The following is a 20908-nucleotide window of genomic DNA, read 5'->3' as shown; positions in this document are numbered from 1 at the left end:
TTCCTAATATTCGCATTGGTGCTTCCTCTAGAACCATTACTCGTTTACTTGCCTTGTTACCATCTCCTTTTGGGTTGCACCATCATCTCTTTTGCTATTGAGCCTCTCTTTTCACAGATGTTTTCTGTTCCCTTTCTTGCTTAAATACGTGTTGCACCTCTAACTTCTTCCAGCTTTGAAGAAAGGTCACAGTTCTGGAAGCATAACTCGATTTTCTCTCCACAAATATTAACAGACCCGTTAGACATTTACAGCACTGTCTGCTGTTATCTCAGAATGCCAATATCTGCAGGATTTTGTGTTTGTCTTTTTAAGGTAGGTAGGAACAGTACTTCAACAATTAAGCACGGAAAATTGCACATTCTAATCAACTCCCATAGACAGAGATGTTTGCTAATCTCTCCTTTAATCCATCCTGCTGTCATATTAATTTGGTGTCTGTGTGATCTGAATTTATTCTTGTCCAGATGCCTTTGCATTTATCAGTTTCCCAGCCTTCATGCCTCAGTGGTCCTCATTGTACATATGTGGGATTATCATTTAACACAGCCTCCAGCATAATCCCATCCCAGCAAAAGGCACTGTCAGTACAAGTACATGAGATTCAATCTGTTTCGGACAAAAACCCAAAAGACTTTTTCACTCCAGACTCCCATCGTGACAGGGGGGTCTAATTATATATCTGTTCTCCTTACTCAGTCTGTTCCTGGCAAAGAAAATCTTGTCATATATCAATGTTCTGGTTCAATCCATTCAAAGCAGAAAGCCCTGTCAGGTGCCAAAGCTTCTGATTCCACTGCTGGCAAGAGGTTTAATTGTGTATCAGTGCTCCTGGTTGTATTGTGAGCAGGAGGCTTTGTCATGTATCAGTACTCTTGGCATCACTTCTTACAGGAATTTGTCAGGTATTTATGTCATTGGCTCACACCAATCATGGTAATACACCTTACCTCGTACATAGACTCTTAGTTGTACTCTTGCTTAAAACACAGTCAGGTCATATATTTGTATTCTTGGCATTGCAGTCATGGATCACACTCTGGCTGCCTTCCTGTTGAGAGGACTTGTATGACTGCTCTGAATAAAAAAAAACCTGGCTGTACCTCAACTTTTTATTGGCAAAAGCAGTAATGTATTAAGGTTCTTGAATTTGCTCTTGGCAAGAGCTTGTTATATTAATGACCCTTTCTCCAACTGTGTCAAGTGGTCCTATCATTTTTCAGTTTTTCTGGCTGCTCTGTCTCCTGACAGAAAACCTTCTCATGAATCAATGATCTTGTCTGAAGCCAAGGCCTGATTTGCCTGCTGTGATTTTTGTTTGTGCTTGGTTAGATCACAAATATAAGCAGTGATAGAGTCTCTGATTTGTAGAAACAATTGATTTCTAACCATGTATACCTTGCAGCAACATGACATCAGCTCAGTTGGCTAGATGTCTAGACTGTGATGTGGAATAATTCTGTTAGTAGGGGTTCAATCCCCACATCAACTGTGATAGTTTACAGCCCCACGCCTGTAGAATGGGTACCTTCAAGCTTTACATACCCAATTGTTTATCTCTTATCAAGAGAGATGCCTATGGCCCTTATTATGATGATGGCTCTTTACGCATGTAGTATCCTAAATCACCTGAAGTTGATAAACTCTATAAAAATGGAAGCTATGATTGCTATCAATAGAAAAAAATAACAACTCTTTAAGTATCTGTCATGGCAATTTGTCACCTAACTGACATGGAAGCATTAGCCATAAGACTCCAATCCCTTTATTGAAAATCATCTATTGACCTGCTTGAACACTAAATTGTTGTTAGTTGTATTTTTCCTTCATTGTTTTGCCTTTATCAAATGTACGAAGTATAAGTGGGGAGCACTCCAACACATTCTTGACCTTTTTTTTAAAATCACAGGATGTGGGCATTACTGGCTAGGCCAGTATTTATTGCCCACGCCTAATTGCCCAGGGGGCAGTTAACAGTCAACTACATTGCTGGGGGTCGGGAGTTACACATCGGCCAAGCCAAGAAAGAGTGACACATTACCCTGCCAACAGAACATTAATCAACCAGATGAGTTTTCCCCAACGATTGACAACTGTTTCATGGTCACCGGTTGACTTCTAATTCCAGACATTTTTGTGAGTTTTAATTTCTCCATCTGCCGTGGCGAGATTCAAACTCAGGTCCCCAGATTAATAGTCTCGCAACAATTCCAGTAGGGCATTACCTCCCCTGTGATCAGCAAGAAAACAACATGATGTTGGGTGTGCTGCTCCTTTACCACGTCAGGCAGGCACTGCCCCAGTCAAAGATATTTTTGAAAATCCAGGTCCACGGAGAGAAGCTATTCACTTCAGGCCAAGATTCAGTTCCCAGCAGATGCCTGCCAACATTATAGTCAGTGTCTGCTAGAACAGCCTTGCATCTCAAGGGCCTGAAACAACCCAGAAGGTTACGTGGATTCTTATATATCCATGAATCATCTTGAGAAGGAGACGGTCATGTTGTTAGATATTTTGCAGACAGCAAGATCACTCAAATATTAAGGATATAATTAACCTGTAATGATTTTCTCGTCGATGCTGACTGAGAAAAGCATGTTTGCTGGGTATCAAGAAGACAGCTTCCCTTTCTGTGAACGGTGGCATAGAACTGTAAACATCCTACATGAACAAAAGCATAGGGCCAGGTGCAGCATGAATTGAATGCCTCATCCAAGGGGATGACATGTTTGACAACATATCACTCCCCCAGAGCTGGACTGGAACAGTAGATGGGATAATGTGCTCAAATCCTGGAGTGAAACTCGAAACCATAAACCTTTGTCTATGAAGTGAGAAGAGCCACCAACCAAATCAAGCTGACACCAACAAATTGGTGGGTCAGAAAGGTGAAACCCCTGCAGATGATGAGCTGCTGGTGAAAAGTGACACTGGCCAGATCTTTGAGATAAGCTGCTTTCAACAAGTAAATTGTGCCACTGCTGTTATTGTTAGAGTTGGTTATAACATGGGGGCTTTGTCAACTCTTCCCCTGAAGATACATCAAATGATTATTGCTAGCGGAACATTTGTGTAAATTTTGTTTCAGATAAATATACGCCAGGCAGTCCACTGAATGGATTGTCAACAATTCAAGTGGAAAATCACAACAGCAGGATTGTTCATCTTGTTTCAATGTGAACAAAAGACACTTATAAAAGAACAAATGTAATGTTTTCAAATGAGTTTATGTTTATCTCGAATATATAAGTACATATATTGCAATGGGACATTAAGTGTTTTATTTAGGAATGTCTGTTAATGTTGAATTAATTATATAACTCGTCACTATCTCTGATAATTTCAATTCACACTCAAGTATCATTACAATACATGGCAATGCAGTCAATAATGCAACTTAAAAACAAGTGTGAGAATATCCTTCCTTGCAGTGGAGTGGTATTATTGCTAGATCTATTGATCATGAAACTCAGCTAATTTTGTGGGGACCTAGGTTCAAATCCTGCTATAACAGATGGTGGGAAATTGAGTTCAACAATGAATCTGGTGTTAAGCTTCTAATGATGACCATGAAACTGATTGTGGAGGGGAAACCCCATCTAGTTTGCTTATGTCCTTTAGGGAAGAAAATCTGTCATCATTACCTGGTCTGGCCTACATTTGAATCCAGATCCACAGCAATGTGGTTGATTCATAACTGCCCGAGCCAGAGACATCCATGTTCTGTCAGTGAATAAAAAAAAGGGGTGATTTTATTCCCACCTAACTCTAAAAATGTCAGCCAACTAAAAAAAGGAAGTTTAGGGCTGCAGATTAAAAATGCTGATAAAACTGCCAGAAATAGAAGTAATTCTAAGGAATAGAACACAACTAGGGAGGACGAAAAAATTATAAGGGAGAAGTGAACAAATGCAATCTAACAAAATAAAACATAAAAATGGACTAAAAATATCTTTCAGTACACAGCAGAGGACCCTTGCTGAAAGAAAAGTGGTCCATTACAGGCTGAATCAGGGAAAATTTATGATGGAGAGTAGAGAAATGTTGGAGAAGGTAAATGATTACTTTGCATTGGTTTTCATTGAGAAAGATACCAGGAATCTCCCAGTACTGGAGACCCAAGCACTAGGGAGAATGAGGAGTTAAAGAGAATTGACATCTGTAAGAATATTGTACTGGAGAAATTAAAGGAGGCTGAAACTTTATAAACTGCCAGGATGTGATGGTCTACATCCCTGAATGTTCAAACAGGTGACTGTAGAGATAGTCATAGAGTCATACAGCACAGGCCCTTTGGCCCAAACCATCCATGCCAACCAGATATCCGAAATAAATCTAGTCCCATTTGCCACCATTCAGCCCATATCCCTCTAAACCCTTCCTATTCATATACCCATCCATTTTAATTGTTGTAATTTTACGAGCCTCCACCACTTCCCCAGCAACTCATTCCATATTCACACTACCCTTTGTGTGAAAATGGTGCTCTTAGGTGCCTTTGATATCTTTTCTTTCTCATTTTAATCCGATGTCCTCTAGTTTTGGACTGCCCATCCCTGGGAAAAGACCTTGCCTACTATCTACTTGTGACTCCACTTTCAATGAACTATGAATCTACACTCCAAGGTCTCTTTGTTCAGCAACATTCCCTAAGACTTTACCATTAACTGTATAAGTCCTGCCCTGATTTGCCTTTCCAAAATGGAACACCTCACATTTATCTAAATTAAACTACATCTGCCACTACTCGGCCCTTTGGTCCATCTGATCAAGATCCCGTTGTACTCTGGGGTAACCTTCTTCGCTCTCCACTCCACCTCCAATTTTGGCATCATCTGCAAACTTACTGACCATACCTCCAATGATCTAAATCATTTATATTAATGACAAAAAGCAGTGGACCCAGCCCCAATCCTTGTGGCACACCGCTGGTCACAGGCCTCCCATCTGAAAAGCAACCCATCACCACCACCCTGTCTTCTACTTTTGAGCCAGTTTTGTATCCAAGCAGCTAGTTCTCCTTGTACTCCATGTGATCTAACCTTGCTAACCAACCTACCATGCGGAACCCTGTTGAACATCTTATTGAAGTCCACTTAGATCATATCTATCACTCTTCTCAATCCTCTTCATTACGTAGATTCATAGAATCATAGAGTCTTATAGCATGGAGACAGGCCCTTCAGTCCCAACTGGTCCATGTTGACCAAGATGTCCATCCACACTAGCCCCATTTCCCTGCAATTGACCCATATCCTTCTAAACCTTTCCTATCCATATATTCACCCAAATGCCTTTTAAATATTGTTAGCGTACCTGCCTCAACCACTTCCACTGGTAGCACTTTCCATATGCATACCACTCTCTGTGAAAAGGTTGCCCAGTCAGGTTCGCATATATTCTTTCCCCTCTTCCCTTAACTGATGCACTCTGGTCCTCAATTCCAATTCTGGAAAAAGTCTGAGTGCATTCACCCTATCCATGCCCCTCATGATCTTATACACTTCTGTAAGATCCCCCTCTCAGTCTCCTACACTCAAAAGAAAGAAGTCCTAATTTGTACAAAATCCCCCGATAACTCAGTCCCTTGAGTCCTGGCAACATCCTTGTAAATTTTTTCTGCACTCTTTCCAGTTTAATAACATCCTTCTTGTAGCAAGATGACTAAAACTGAACACAATATTCCAAGTGCAGTCTCACCAACATCCTATACAACTGCAACAAACCTCCCAACTTCTGTACCCAGTGCCCTGACTAATGAAGGCCAGTGTGCCAAAAGCCTTCTTCACTACCCAGTCTACCTGTGACTCCACTTTCAGAGAACCATGCACCTGTACTCCCAAGCCGCCTCTGTTCCATTACACTCCTTAAGGTCCCAGCATTCACCATGAAACTCCAACCTTAATTTGACTTTCCAAAATGCAACACCTCACACTTATCTATATTAAATTGCATTTGCCATTTCTCAGCCCATTTCTCCAGCTGATCAAGATCCTGCTGCAATTTTTGATAACTTTCCTTAGCGTCCATGATACTGCCTATTTTAGTATTATCTTCAAAATTACTAATCACACTTTGTACATTGATATAGATAACAATGATTTAGATGACAAACAGCAATGGGCCCAACGCTGACCCCTGAGGCACACCACTAGTCACATCTTCAAAAAACTCAATTATGTTAATGAGACACGAATTGCCACGCACAAAGCCATGTTGACTATCCCTAATCAATCTTTACCTTTCCAAACACCCGGAAATCCTGTTCCTTAGAATTCCCTCCAACAACATGCCCACCACAGATGTCGGGCTCACCGGTCTATAGTTTCCTGGCTTTTCCTTACTGCCTTCTTAAATAGTGGCACAATGTTAGCCAACCTCCAGTCTTCCAGAACTTCACCCACAGCTATCAATGTGATAAATGTCTCAGCAAGGGACCCAGCAATCACTTCCCTAGCTTCCCAGAGTTCTACAGTACACCTGATCAGTTCCCGAGGATTTATCCACCTTGATGTGTTTTAAGACATCCAGCACCTCCTTCTCTGTAATGTGGACATGTTTCAAGATGTCGTTATTATTTTCCACCTTCCATGTCTTCCATATCGTTCTCCACAGTAAAGCACTGATGCAAAATACTCATTTAGTATCTCACCCATCTCCTGTGGCTCCACACATAGGCGGCCCTGCTGATCTTTAAGGGGCCTTATTCTCTCTCTAGTTACCCTTTTGCCCTTAATGTGTTTGTAGAATCCCTTTGGACTTTTCTTAACCCAATTTTCCAAAGCTATCTCATGTCCCCTTTTTGCCCTCCTGACTTCCCTCTTAAGTATACTCCTACTGCCTTTATTTTCTTATAGGGATTCACTCAATCCCTGCTGTCTATATCTGACATATGCTTCTTTCCTTTTCTTGACCAAAACCTCAGTTTCTCTACTTACCCAGCATTCCCTACACCTACCAGCCTTGCCCTTCACCCTAAACAGGAACCAGTCAATGCATTGGTGATTACCTTCCAAAATTCTATAGATTCTTCAATGATTCATTTGGATTAAAATGTAACAAATTTCAGCACATTATGTAAGGGAGCAAGAGGGAAAAATAAAACAGAGAACTACAGACCTGAGAGTCTTGCATCAAGAACAGGGAAAGTGTTAGAATCTATTGTAAAGAATGGGACAGATAGACTCTTGGTTGATGATTATATGCTTGGGCATAGTCAGCATGGATTAACAAATGGGAAAATCTACTTAATTCTATTGAAGTTTTTTGAAAATGTTACTCACAAAAAGCTGGTAGACAAAGTATACTGAGATCCTCAAAAGGCTTTTGATAAGGAGACCCGCATGAAAGAAAAATTGGAAAGATTAAGGCAGAGGGGATAGGAGGCAATGTAATGGAATGGATTAATAATTGGCTATCAGACAGAAAACAAAGAATAGAAATAAATTGGTCATTGTTGCATTGGCAGGCTGTGATTAATGGGGTTCCACAAGAATCAGTACTTGGGCCCTGGCTGTTTACTATACATCAGTGATTTGGATTTGGAGGTGGGTCCCGAATGTAATATTTCCAATTTAATGTAATTCAAAGTTAAGTAGGAAGTTGTGTTGTTTAATGAAGATGAAAAGTGGCTTCAGGAGAATTTAGACAGGCTTATTGAATGGGCTAGAACATAGCTAATGGAATGTAACATCAAAATTGTAACATCATCCACTCTGGTATGAGAAACAGATGTGCATAATAGCAAGAGGTTAGAAAGTATATATCTATAAAAGGAATACACTTTAATGTTTTGCTGAAGTCCATACAGACAACATCTACCACTCTACCTTGTCACCTCTTCAAAAAACTCAATTAAGTTAATGAGACATGAGTTCCTGTGCATGAAGCCACCTGGGATCTGGGATCAGATACCAGAGGATGCAATCTACCCCATCAGGTTCAACCTTTGTACGTACTATTGTGTTTTATAACACACATGGTTCCCATTTGTAAGTAAGAAAATTCAACCCATGAACATGATTGCGGTGGATTAAGATTTTGATGAATGTTCACCAGGGCTGGTTGATGAATAAAAAACTGGTTGCCAACCTCAGCTGAAAGTTTGAGAATGAAAAACAGCAAGATTTTCCTTCTCAGAGATAGTAAGAACTGCTGATGCTGGAGTCAGAGATAACAGTGTGGAGCTGGAGGAACACAGCAGGCCAGGCAGCATCAGAGGAGCAGGAAAGCTGACATTTTGGGTCAGGACCCTCCTTCCAAATCAGAAGATTTTCCTTCTGATTTCTTGGCTCCCATCCAGATGATTTCCCCTTCCTATCCCTTCTGAAAGGTTCTGGCAGCACTCAATGCTTAGCAATGTGAAATACCTAGTCTTTGGGATGTTTCCTGATATGGTTGACTCTAAAATTCCATCTGGCAATTAGGAATGGACAACATATGCTGGCCTAGTCAAATACACCACATCCTTTGGACAACAAAACCCCACTGGCTTTCCACAAGTGGCCCGAATGTCACTTCATTAGGAGACAGGAATTATAACGTTTATATGTAAAGGAATGTGTATGATCATTTTTTCTCATTCTTACAAGGAAAATAATCGATTAAGAAGCCCTATGCTGGGAAGTAGGGCACAAAGAGGACATTGGCAGCAAATACCTGGGAAATTCATCACCTGCAAGTTCTGCTCCAAGCTACTCACCATCCTGACTTGCAAATATATCACTGTCTCTTCACTGTTGTTGGGCCAAAATCCTGGAACTCCTTCCCTAAAGGTATTGCGGGTCTAATAGATCACGTGGATTACAGCAGTTCAAGAAGGTAGCTCACCACCACCTTTAAGGGCAACTAGACATGGGCAATTTATGCTGGCCAGCCAGTGACACCACATCCCACGAGTCAATTAAAAAAAAATCAACCATGTTTTCTTAATAGATATGTAAGTATTGCCATATCAGGTACAAATAGAGGTGGAGGTGAAGTATACCAAGGTGACAGTTCATTTAAATACAGAGCACTATGTAAGTCAGGCATTGTAAGTGCAGAAATCAGCATCTTCTAAGCAGGGCCAGAAATACGCTGCTGTATTTTCTTGAAATGATAAATCTGCATGTTGTACTAGTTGAAATAGTGCCTACTGTTAAGACAACCAGCTGTAATGTTCACGGGGCAGATAAGCAAGCCTGGTTAAGGCAGAATGCATACAGCTTGAATGTGCTGCATTTCCCATGCTGCTTTTCAACAGAGGTTGATTTTAACCTTTAGGCAACTAACCAGCCGGTCACCTGCAGTCATAACATAAATGTCCCCACCTCATTTACAAGGCCAAGCTGTGTGCATAAACCATGCCTTGATGAAGCCCACTGGTTTGATTCCTAAAAGTGAATTTAATGATTGGGCTAAAACATCAAATGGATTTAAAAACAAAACTAAAACAGCATTCCAATGACTTAAAACAGCAACTTCAAAGGTGGGCACATATTTTCATGGCCATACCTTACATAATAAACTGGAGTCAGTTGCTCTAGGAAAGCCAACCAAAGGCAATCACTTTGGAGAAGTATAAATGAACTAAGTCCTGGTCAATCACAAAAACAATAAAACAATGCAGATATTCACCCATGTATTCAACCAGATGGAGTCAAACTGAAATAACTCAAGAGACCCTTAGCCAACATCATGTCACCCTTTATTTACACATGAATTGGCTTTGACTTTACGACTGCCTCATTCAGAGTCAGGTACCAGAGACCTTCTAATTAGGATGTGTCCTGAATTAGGCTACGCAATTGCCTGTATTCAAATGGTATTACCCACGCGAAGTCAAACTGGCGAGGGTGTCCACTTCCATCAAAATACCCTGCAACTCAACTGCTCCACTTGCTGCATTTTCCAATGAAGAAGCCAATTGTAGCGTCTGTTTGAAGTCCAGTTGGGCTTCAGCTGGTAGACATTTAGGCATAGTCATATCATTAATCCCATACACCAAACAATCTCCCAGCATTTCATTAAGGGTTAAACCAATGTCACACTCTTCTGCCAGTTGTCTCAATGTGGTCAAAAAACTTGACGCAGATTCTCCCGGTTCTTGAATTTCCAAGTAAAAACAAAAGTATCTCAGAATTAGACGGCCTTGATATTCCTTAACTATGTCTGTCAATTCTTGAAATATTTTAGAATCTGGTGCCTCTTCCTAATAAGAGAAAAAGCTCTAGTTCCACAGACTGTCAGAAGAATTACTCATTGTTTTTCATCTGCCACAGTGTCATTTACTTGGAAAAAAAAAATGCATTCTTTCCACATACTGGGCCCAGTCCATGACAGCAGGGTCGAATGAGTCAAGCTTCCAAAATAACGGATTGATGTAATACCTACCCAAACTCAAAGATCACTGTTGCAAGCAAGCTTCTTCATGATCATGCTTTACTCCCGTCACCACTGAAATAAGTCCACAAAACATTTGGATAATGGACTCCGGCTGCGAAAAAACTCATCCAGCCATCATTTATTCATGTCTAAACTATGGATCTGGAAACAACATGTTATGAACATGTTTGGGTGACAGGTCAGCTGTGAAGAGGAGATCAAGTGATGAGAAAATTATTCTCCCTTGATCGTGTTTAAGAAACCACTTTTCACTCGGCTTCAGAACAGGAAGCAGTAATACCAAGAAAGCAAATCTTCTTAGTGTGGACACATCAAAAGTTGCTGGAAAAGCTCAGTAGGTCTGGCAGCGTCTCTGAAGGAAAAAACACTTTGGGTCCAGTGACCCTTCCTCGGAACAGAGTTAATGTTTATGTTCCTGATTTACAGCATCCTCAGTTCTTTCAGTTTTTATTCAGTGGATAACCAGGGTTTAAACCCATTGCATTCATATTCAATCGCATTCTAAGTGTGAACCAGCCTCAGAGATTCTTGACACCCCATTAACAGCAGGCAAGCAAAAAGTGAAAGAGGCCCATGGTGCGAATTCCTACTGCCATATACAAATCTTATAGTCTCGTTTCAACAGTCCATCACACCTCAGTTACAATTATCACTGCTTCAACACATTGAAACTTTGATATATTGCCTGTGGTTAAAAAAAATAAATGATACATATTCTTTTCAGGCATGTTTAACAGTTCCTGTCAACAGATTTGAATTTGGAATATAACATTTGTTTTCAAAATATTAAAAGTCACGCTCTCATTTCAGAAGTATCTGAAAATCGTATCACATGTAATCAATGAGCGTGCAGTTAATTTTACATTGAACAACAGTTATGCATTGCCATTTAGAAAGACAAGGACAGCAGACACATGGGAACACCACTAGCAGCAAGTACACTGACAAGACCCAAGTGAAGCACATCCTGACTTAAAACTGTATCACTGATACCTCACATTCTCTAGGTCTCAATCTTGAAAGTTCCTTGATAATAACATTGCAGGGATGCTTATTGCCAGAGAAACAGTAATGGTTCAAGCTAACAGCTCACCACTACTTGCTAAAGGGCTATTAAAGACAATGAATGTTGGCCTTGTCAGTGATGTTCACATCCTAAGGGAAAATTTTTAAAAAACTCTATTGACAAAGCAAATTTGAAACGCATTTGTGTGCCTGGGCACGCAACGTTTAGAACTTACCCTTGAGTCTCTCGACCTGTAATTTTCTTTGACAAGGCTTGATAATAAGGCAGTTTCTTGAATTTCTCTGATCCCACGGCCACATAATATTGGTTGTTATCTAATTCAGCTGCGCCTAGCAATGCTCTTCCATCTAATGTGCAGAGTCTGAATGTGTACAAAAAAAGAAGAGTTTTAATCCCTTTAATCTTTTAAAGTTACTTCTTGGTGATTATCTTTTTATGTATCAAGAAAAGGTATGAGGTCAAAGTGATGGAGAATTTTTTAAAACCAGCAGAGAATTTCAACAATTCTGCCAAACACCTGATAGAAACTCCAAACACATTTATACTATTTTATAAATTATACCAGAAAACTCTTGCATGCACTCTTAAGTATTCTTAGCTACTGTCAAGATCAAATACTTTAAAGTCAAACGTAATATAGAATAAACAGAAGTCATTTTGTTGATTTTCTCACTAACTGCCCTGACACGAAGCACGAGACTTTATTTTTCCCTCAAGACAATTCCAGGGCAGCATCAAGAAAGCAGCGCCTCAGTGTTGTGGGTCCTCCATTCTAATTTCTTCTCCTTTGAGCCTGGAATTGAGCATTCTCAATGTGTACCCGAGAGGGATTTTTGGCTTTATACATGCGTTAATGCATCCTCAATACAAATTTTGGAAAACCAGCTCCTACTGTAGGCACTTCCATTTCTGATGGCACCAATGGTACTCTTCATTTTAACTTTCTTACTTCAGAGATGTAAATGGTTTGCAAATCTCCCATTGTGAAAAGGCAGAATCATTGCAAAACCCCGTGAGATGAATTAGAATTTGGAATAAAGAATGCTAAGATAGTTTGGTTGACAGTTCATAAGCATCTGAAAGAGAAACGGACAGGTTAACGGATCTGTTGGGGCCCATAACAGAGTCCTTGAGCAGCTTATGATAAAGGATTACAGTCGAAACATTAATGCATCTTGCTGTTTCAAATGTTAATTAACCTGCTGCACGTTTCTCGTTTCAATACTATTTTCTCCAAAAACTAATGGCATATCCCAAAAGGAGTAGAAGGGATTTGTCAGACTCACTCCTTTGAGAACTGGCTGACTTTTACTGCCAGCCTCCATGATAAATAACACATTAGAAAATTAAAATGAAATTGCAGCTAAATAAGATCATTAGCAAATATAAAAGCATATTCCCAAGCATTGCCCAAACATTAAAGAAAAAGTCTCCTGATATCATGCCTGACTTTGGTTTCTCCTCTGTTGATGGATGTTCTCCATTCAAGCTAATCCTTTTTGCAAAGTCAAATTCCTCAAAAGCAGAGTAGTTGCCTTCTCCGAGTAGCAGAGAGGCTAAGTGCAGTGCTACACAAGTGAGCACAGTATCCTTAAAACTCACTTATTCATTACTCATGTGGTTAACAGAATTCACGACATGCAGAAACAAAGCAGCAAAAACTGTGGATGCAAGAAGTCTGAAATAGAAACTGTCATTTGCTGCAAAAGACTCACAACCAGTTCAGGCAGCACGTTCCCCTCCTCCCACCGCCTCCCAAAACCAGAAAAACTCATCCCCACCTCCCTAGCGTGTCTTTCCTCCCACCTATCCCCTCCTCCCACCTCAAGCCCCACCCCCATCTCCTACCGACTAACGTCATCCCACCCCCTTGACCTGTCCGTCCTCCCTGGTTCGATCTATCTCCTCCCTACCTACACTCACCTTTACTGGCTTCATCCCCAAGCCTTTAACTTGTCTGTCTCCTCTCCACCTATCTTCTCCTCTATCCATCTTCAATCCGCTTCCCCTCTCTCCCTATTTATTTCAGAAACCACTTCCCCTCCCCAATTTCTGATGAAGGGTCTAGGCCTGAAACATCAGCTTTCCTCCTCCTGAGATGCTGCTTGGCCTGCTGTGCTCATCCAGCTCCACACCTTGTTATCTAGACAGCATGTTCACCTTCATTGTAGATACTGCCTGAATTATTGCATGTTTCCTACATTTTCTCACAACACATAGTTCCCATCAATAAACCCTTTATCCAATTAAAAGGAGAAATGCTTTTCAATTGGAACACTTCACTCAGAGGAAAAAAACACCCCAGCATGTTACTGTGTTGACCAGTCTAGTATATAATATTTATTCACTAGTAGAACAAACAATTCTCCTCCTTCGACCAGGGTTAGGACTTATGGTGGTTTTCTACTGTTTGCTCGAACATTTTAACAAACTTAGCTGGGGACCCTAAAAATGGAATATAGCATTAGAAAAGAGAAACAAGGCACAGAGTTGCAAAATACAGATGGCATTATAACAAGAACGGTAAGACATATGATGGCTAAGAATAAGAAGAAATGTAATAATGACTAAGTTAAGGTTCAAGTGTATGCATGCAAAATAAGTAAGTTTGGGGAGATGTAGATAGCCAAATGGAAAAACAACATTGAAATAACTGCAACGAAGCCAGTATCCTGTCACCATGCATTTACATGTGCACAGTACATGGCCTCTGACCAGCCAGCTCTGAGCCAGTCCCAAGAAACAAGAGACTATCTGAACCTCCTTTTTATATCTGTCAGCCCAGGGTCCCTGATTGCACCAGGTTAACAGCCCTAATCAAGGATCTCATAGTCAATGAGATCCACCTGGCCCCTATTCCAATCACAACAAATATCATTATAATAGGTCTGGTTCAAAAAAAAGGGCATAACTGAGCCAGTATATTTTACAAACCACTAATTAGCAGAAAAGACATAAAGGAACAAATTTGTTCCAAAATTGCAGAGAAATGCAAAAGTAGCAGTGTAGTTATACAGGAAGACTTTTATATTTTGATATAAATTGGGATAGTACAAGTATAAAGACCAGAGAGGGAGAAGAGATTCTAAAGTATGTTCAGGGGAATTTTCTTGAACAGCCTGCTTATAGTGCAATTAGGAAGGAAGCATTGCTGGATCTCATTCTGAGGATTGAGATGGATCAACAGGAGTCCATTTAGGGAATAGTGATCACTGAGCCACTGGCTTTAGGTTAGCTATTAAAAGGGACACAATACAATCTAAAGTTAAAATATTTAATTGGAGGAGGCACAATTTCCAAGGGACAAGAATTGGTCCAAGTGAATTAGAAACAAAAATCGACAGGCAAAGATAATACAATAGGCTGTGATTCAGGTATAGTTGAGGCACATTACACCGATGGGGAAAGGCAGGATATGCAAAGCTATCTCCACGCATGACAAAATAGCAAAGCAGAAAAATGGTGCTCTTGATAAGCATCAGGTTAATAGTGCAGACATGAACTGGGCTGGCACAATATTTAGCCCTGCCACCTCACAGCACCAGGAACCCAGGTTCAATTCGACCTTCAGATGACTATCTGTGTGAAGTTTACACATTCTCTCCGTGTCTGTGTGGGTTTCCTTTGGCTGCTCTGGTTTCCTCCCACAGTACAATGATGTGCAGGCTAGGTGGATTGGCCATGCTAAATTGCTATAGTGTCCAAGGACGTGTAGGTTAGGTGGGCTATCCATGGGTAACGCAGGGATAGTATCGAGGGGTCAGTCTGAGTAGAATCTTGCTCTTCAAAGAGTCAGTGTGGACTAGTTGGTCCAAATGGCCTATTTCCACACTATCGGGATTCTATTAAAAACAAATACTGGTTCTATTAAAGAATTTGGCAAATTCTGAGAGGACATGAAGAGAAAGGTTGAGTGAAAGTATGAGAAGAGATGCAAACGGCTAAAGTTAAAGAGAATCCAAAAGGCATTTAATTAGTAAAAGGTAGTGAAAAAACCAGAGAAAAAAGACTAAGGATCAAAGAAGCAATGTACTATCAAGGGCACAGGGCATTATGAAGGTACTAAATTAGAACTGTGCACTTCACTTTATTAAAGAGGAAGATCTGGAAATTGTTGCATACGAGTTGATCATGGAGCTTTCAGTTGGGCTAAAAATTAATAAAGTTGAGGTATTAGAAAAGCTGACAACATGCAAAATTCATAATTTCAAATCCTAATAGGATGCATCCAAGTGGCTGAGGAAAATAAGTGTGGAAATGCAGAAGTCTCGTTACAATCCATCAGATTCAACCGGTAAAACAGAAATTGCGTGAAGTTATGTAACAATCATGTTAACCCATTTCATGGGATCACCTTATAACAAATTTCAATATTTCCTAACATTTTTGCGACGGCTTCTGCCAAAGTTATACCGATTCTTAGGCATATCCAACGTTCTTGACTTTTAACAAGGAATGGTAGCATTGTGCTAATACTGCTGGCAAAATAAAGGCCTGGGCTAATGAGCTGGAAACTTCAGTTCAAATTCAAACATGGAAACAAGGTGAATTTAAATTCAATTACAAAATAATTTTAGGACATGAAGTTAATCTTACTTAAAATTATCACGAAACTGCTTGATTACTATTTAAAAATCCATTAGTACACTAAAGTCCTACAGGGAAGCAAGTCTACCTGCATGTGACTGCGGAGGCATGACAATGTGGTTGACTTTTAACTAACCTCTCGCATGCCAGTCAGTTATATCAATACTCTACAGAAAAAAAGTACTATGCATACTCCTACACTGCACAGGCTGCAGCAGCTCTACAAAGCAGCTCACCAAAACCTTCTTAAGGGTAATTAATGTTGGACAATTAACGCTGCTGTTGCTAGCAATGCTCACATCCAGAAAATGAAGAAGAATGGACAAGCCACCAATTTGTTACCATTCAATAATAATGACCTGAAAGGAAATAGCACCTACAGTAGCTCACTGGCAACTTGAACGTTGTCCCAGGCTCCATTTTTAGATTAAGTAATATGCCACTGTTTCAAAATCCATTAAAAGTAGCTCATATGTTTTAACAATTATTCTTGATAAAGGATAAAAGGACCACAAGGCCACAAGACGTTGGAGAAGGAGTTGGCCGCTCAGCCCATCAAATCTGCTTCACCATTCAATGCAATCATGGCGGGTGTGAAAATCCTCAAATCCACACTCCTGCCTTTTTTCTCCCGTAACGCTTGAATCCTTTACTAGTTAAAAATCTGTCTATCTCAGCCTTGAACATACTTAATGCCCAACTTTACAGACCTGTGTGGTAAAAAAAATCCTACAGTTCCACAACTGTCTGTGAGAAGAAATTCTCCCCATCCCAGGAGTGACCCCTTATTCTGAGGTTAAGTCCTCTGTTCCTTGACTCTCCGACAAAGGAAAACAACTTTTCCACATCTGACCTGTCAGGTCTCCTAGGAAAATCATCCTTTTGCATTCTATTTCAGTCCCAATACCAAGTAAGTGATCCAAAATCTTTAAAGTAGCTTTACAGAAAGCACAATTACTGACCTGTGGAGTTGATTTTAACGAACTAAGATTTCATGTTAATTAACCAGTAACGACTTCAACATGGGATTGATTAACTTCCAAATACTCTAGCCATCACTTTTAAAGTGCAGAGAGATAATAAAGTGTGGGGCTGGATGAACACAGCAGGCCAAGCAGCATCTTAGGAGCACAACAGCTGGCATTTCGGGCCTAGGCCCTTCATCAGAAAAGGGGGGTGGGGAAAGGATTCTGAAATAAATATGGAGAGAGGAGGAGGCAGACTGAAGATAGATAGAGGAGAAGATAGGTGGAGAGGAGAGTATGGGTGGGGAAGTAGGGAGGGTATAGATCAGTCCAGGGAGGACGGACAGGTCAAGGGGGCGGGATGAGGTTAGTAGGTAGGAAATGGAGGTGCGGCTTGAGGTGGGTGAAGGGGATAGGTGAGATGAAGAACAGGTTAGGCAGGTGGGGATGCAGTGTGGGGAGGGGAGATTTTTGAAGCTGGTGAAATCCACATAGATACTATTGGGCTGCAGGGTTCCCAAGTGGAATATGAGTTGCTGTTCCTGCAACCTTCGGGTGGCATCGTTTTGGCACTGCAGGAGGCCCAGGATGGGCAAGTCGTCTAAGGAATGGGAGGGGCACTTAAAATGGTTCACGACTGGGAGGTGCAGTTGTTTACTGTGAACCGAGCGGAGGTGATCTGCAAAGTGGTCCCCAAGCCTCCGCTTGGTTTCCCCAATGCAGAGGAAGCCACACCGTGTACAGCGGATGCACTATGCCACATTGGCGGAAGTGCAGGTGAACATCTGCTTGATGTGGAAAGTCATCTTGGGGCCTGGGATGGGGGTGAGGGAGGAGGTGCGGGGGCAAGTGTAGCACTTCCTGCGGTTGAAGGGGAAGGTGCCGGATGTGGTGGTGTTGGAGGGGTGTGTGGAGCGAACAAGGGAGTCACGGTGAGAGTGGTCTCTCTGGAAGGCAGACAAAGGTAAGGATGGAAAAATGTGTTTGGTGGTGGGGTCGGATAATAGATGGCGGAAGTGTCGGAGGATGATGAGTTGTATCCGGAGGTTGGTGGGGTGGTATGTGAGGAATAGGGGGTTCTCTTGGGGCGGTCATAGCGAGGGTGGGGTGTGAGGGATGAGGTGCGGAAAATGTGGGAGACACAGTCGAGGGTGTTCTCAACCACTGCAGTGGGGAAAGTTGCAGCCCTTGAAAAACAAGGACATCTGGGATGTGCGGGAGCGGAATGCCTCAGCCTGGGAGCAGATGCGGCGGAGGCAAAGGAATTGGGAATAGGAGATGGAATTTATGCAGGAAGGTGGGTGGGAGGAGGTGTATTCCAGGTAGCTGTGGGAGTCGGTGGGCTTGAAATGGATATCAGTTTGTAGGTGGTTGCCTGAGATGGAGACTGAAAGGTCCAAGAAGGTGAGGGATGTGTTGGAGATGGTCCAGGTGAACTTGAGGTTGGGGTGGAAGGTGTTGGTGAAATGGATGAACTGTTCGAGCTTCTCTTGGGAGCATGAGGCGGCGACGATACAGTCATCAATGGACATCTCATAGAGGCCTTTGTCATCTAATTGCAATTTTGATATACATGACTAGAGTGCAAATAACTCTACATGCACAGCGTATTCTGCTTTGTCCTATTATTGGTCATTCCAGAAACACACTAAGACTGTCTCCAAAACAGACAAGCTCCTCTTAGCTCCAGAAAAGTGCTTGGAACAGTTGTTAAAAAAATGTTTTAGGAAATAGGATTTGAGGAGTACAATGATGAAATGGTGAAAATGACACATCACAAACAATGTTTTCTTGTTCCCTCAAACAATTATTCATACCCTGTTTAACATCTCAGCTTTTAAAAGGTATTCATAAACATGTAACGCTGTATGGCAGTCGAGCAATGGCTTAAACTGTCTCCTTGACCACTTTGTTAAGTGTGGTTCCACAAAAGAGCCTGTTTTGCAGTATCAGTTCTGATAAAGAGTTCCTTTGAAATTCAAACCCGGTTTTCCCCTCAAATAACAGACAATGTGTTGTATCGTGTCAGGAATGCCTGTTGGTGTCTTATATGAGGATAGTGCACATTGCATGCGTGTGATCATTATGTGATGGTGGTTGAATATACAGAGGACAAAATAATGACTATCTAAGGCATTCCGTCACAAACTAGCAATGCTACTGATCACAAGAATGAAGTTTTATTAATTTAGAAACAGAATCACAGAAGTGTTATGATACAGAAAGAGGCCATTTGGCCCAGTATTAAATAGCCATGACCTAGAGCCAATCCCCTGCTTTTCCTCCCTACCGTTGCAAATTATTTTTATCCAAACAGTGATCCAATACTCTTTTGAATATCTCAAGTGAAACTGACTCCACACACTTGCAGGCAGTGTACATTCCACGGCCTAAATGCTTGTTGAGTCAAAGAGATTTTCTTCACTTCACCCTTGCTCCTTTTGCTCATGCTTTAAACCTACACCCTCTTTCTTGCCCCTTTAGCAGTTTCTCCCTGTCTCCACTATCCAACTGCTAATGAGATGGAAACTCCACATCAGATCTCAAATCAGCCTTCTTTTCTCAAGGTGAACTGCCTCAATTTCCTCAATCTATCCTCATAATTGAAGTTTCTCATCCCTGGAAACATTCTTTTAAACTGCCATTGCAGTCTGATATGTTCACACCCTTCACATGATGTTGCACCCATAACTGTGCTCAATTCTTCAGCTGAGGTCTAACAAACCTCTTGAACAAGTTCAACATCATCTCCATGTTCTTGTACTTTGTGCTCCAATTAATAAAGTCCGGGGTACTGTGTGTTTTACTTACTGCTCTCCACCTGTTCTGCAACTTTCAATAATCTTCACAATATACATCTCCTGCACTTGTATCCATCATTAGAATTGTAACCTCAATTGTCTTTCAATGATCTCCCTAACAAATTGCATCACTTCACACTTCTTTGCAGTGAAACTCATCTGCCACCTATCTGACCATCAGCTTGTCTATGTTCTTTTGGAGTTCCACAATATCTTCCTCACAGTTTACAATTCTTCAGTTTAGTCTCGTACAAACTTTAAAATTGTACCTTAAGTTCTCGATCATTAATATATATCAGGAAAAGCAAAGATCCCAATTCTGACCTTTTCTGCAAAAATATCCATTGGCCATTGCTCACCTATCACTCATGCAATTTTTTATCAGGTTGTTACATACCGTTCCATAATCTATAACTTTCTTCACAAGTCTTGTGTGACTGTAACAAAGATGTTCTGAAAGTCCACCACCAGCATTCTTATCAAGCCTTTGTTACTTCTACAAAAACCTCCAGCAACTAAACGTGATTTTCCCTTTAGAAATCCACATGACTTTTCCTAATCAACTCACCTTTTTTCTGCATTAATAATTCTATCCTGAATAATTGCATATGGTATATTCCCCTCTGAAGTTAAACTAAATGGCCTGTAATTGCTGGACTTATCCTTACAAACCTTTTTAAAATTGATGTAAATATTTGTGATTTTACAGTCTTCTGGCACCTCTAAGTCTATGAAAAACTGAAAGATTGACGCCAATGTCCCTGCAATCTCAACTTTCATTTCCTTCAAAATCCATGTAGGCATCTCATATCGTCCCGATACCTTGTCAATATTAAGGACCAACAGTCTATCTAACACTGCTGCCCTATCAGTTTTGAACCCTTCTAGAGATTGAGTTCCCGCCTCTGGCATTACTGCTGGGATGAATCTCTCTCTCCGATAAAGGCAAACGCAAAGTGTTCATTTAGCATTAGTCTTAGACCTTGCCTCCAGGTGTAAACCCTCTTTTTGGTCCCAAATCTGCCTTACTCCTCCTTTTAGTAGCGGTTATTATTAATATGGCTTTTGAAGACTTTGGAATACTTCCTTATGCTGGCTGCTAGTCTTTTCTCATAATTATTCTTTGATCTCTTATTGTTTTT

At 40.9% G+C, this 20908-nt stretch overlaps 1 protein-coding gene across 9 annotated transcripts in view; it reads right to left on the bottom strand.

The window, feature by feature from the left end:
• The window catches only part of LOC125452535 (doublecortin domain-containing protein 2), a 128012-nt gene that overhangs the window by 60233 nt on the left and 46871 nt on the right, over positions 1 to 20908 (bottom strand). For all 9 annotated transcript variants that reach the window (XM_048531075.2, XM_048531079.1, XM_059645602.1 and 6 more), the window contains one exon: positions 11628 to 11774. In XM_048531075.2, coding sequence (XP_048387032.1) covers positions 11628 to 11774 — 147 coding nt within the window. The remainder of the gene's footprint in view (positions 1 to 11627; positions 11775 to 20908) is intronic.

This window comes from Stegostoma tigrinum, chromosome 4 (genome assembly GCF_030684315.1).
Source record: "Stegostoma tigrinum isolate sSteTig4 chromosome 4, sSteTig4.hap1, whole genome shotgun sequence".
Classification (NCBI taxonomy): Eukaryota; Metazoa; Chordata; class Chondrichthyes; order Orectolobiformes; family Stegostomatidae; genus Stegostoma; species Stegostoma tigrinum.
Note: the sequence above shows the minus strand (reverse complement) of the source record. Positions and strands in the feature narration are given on the sequence as shown.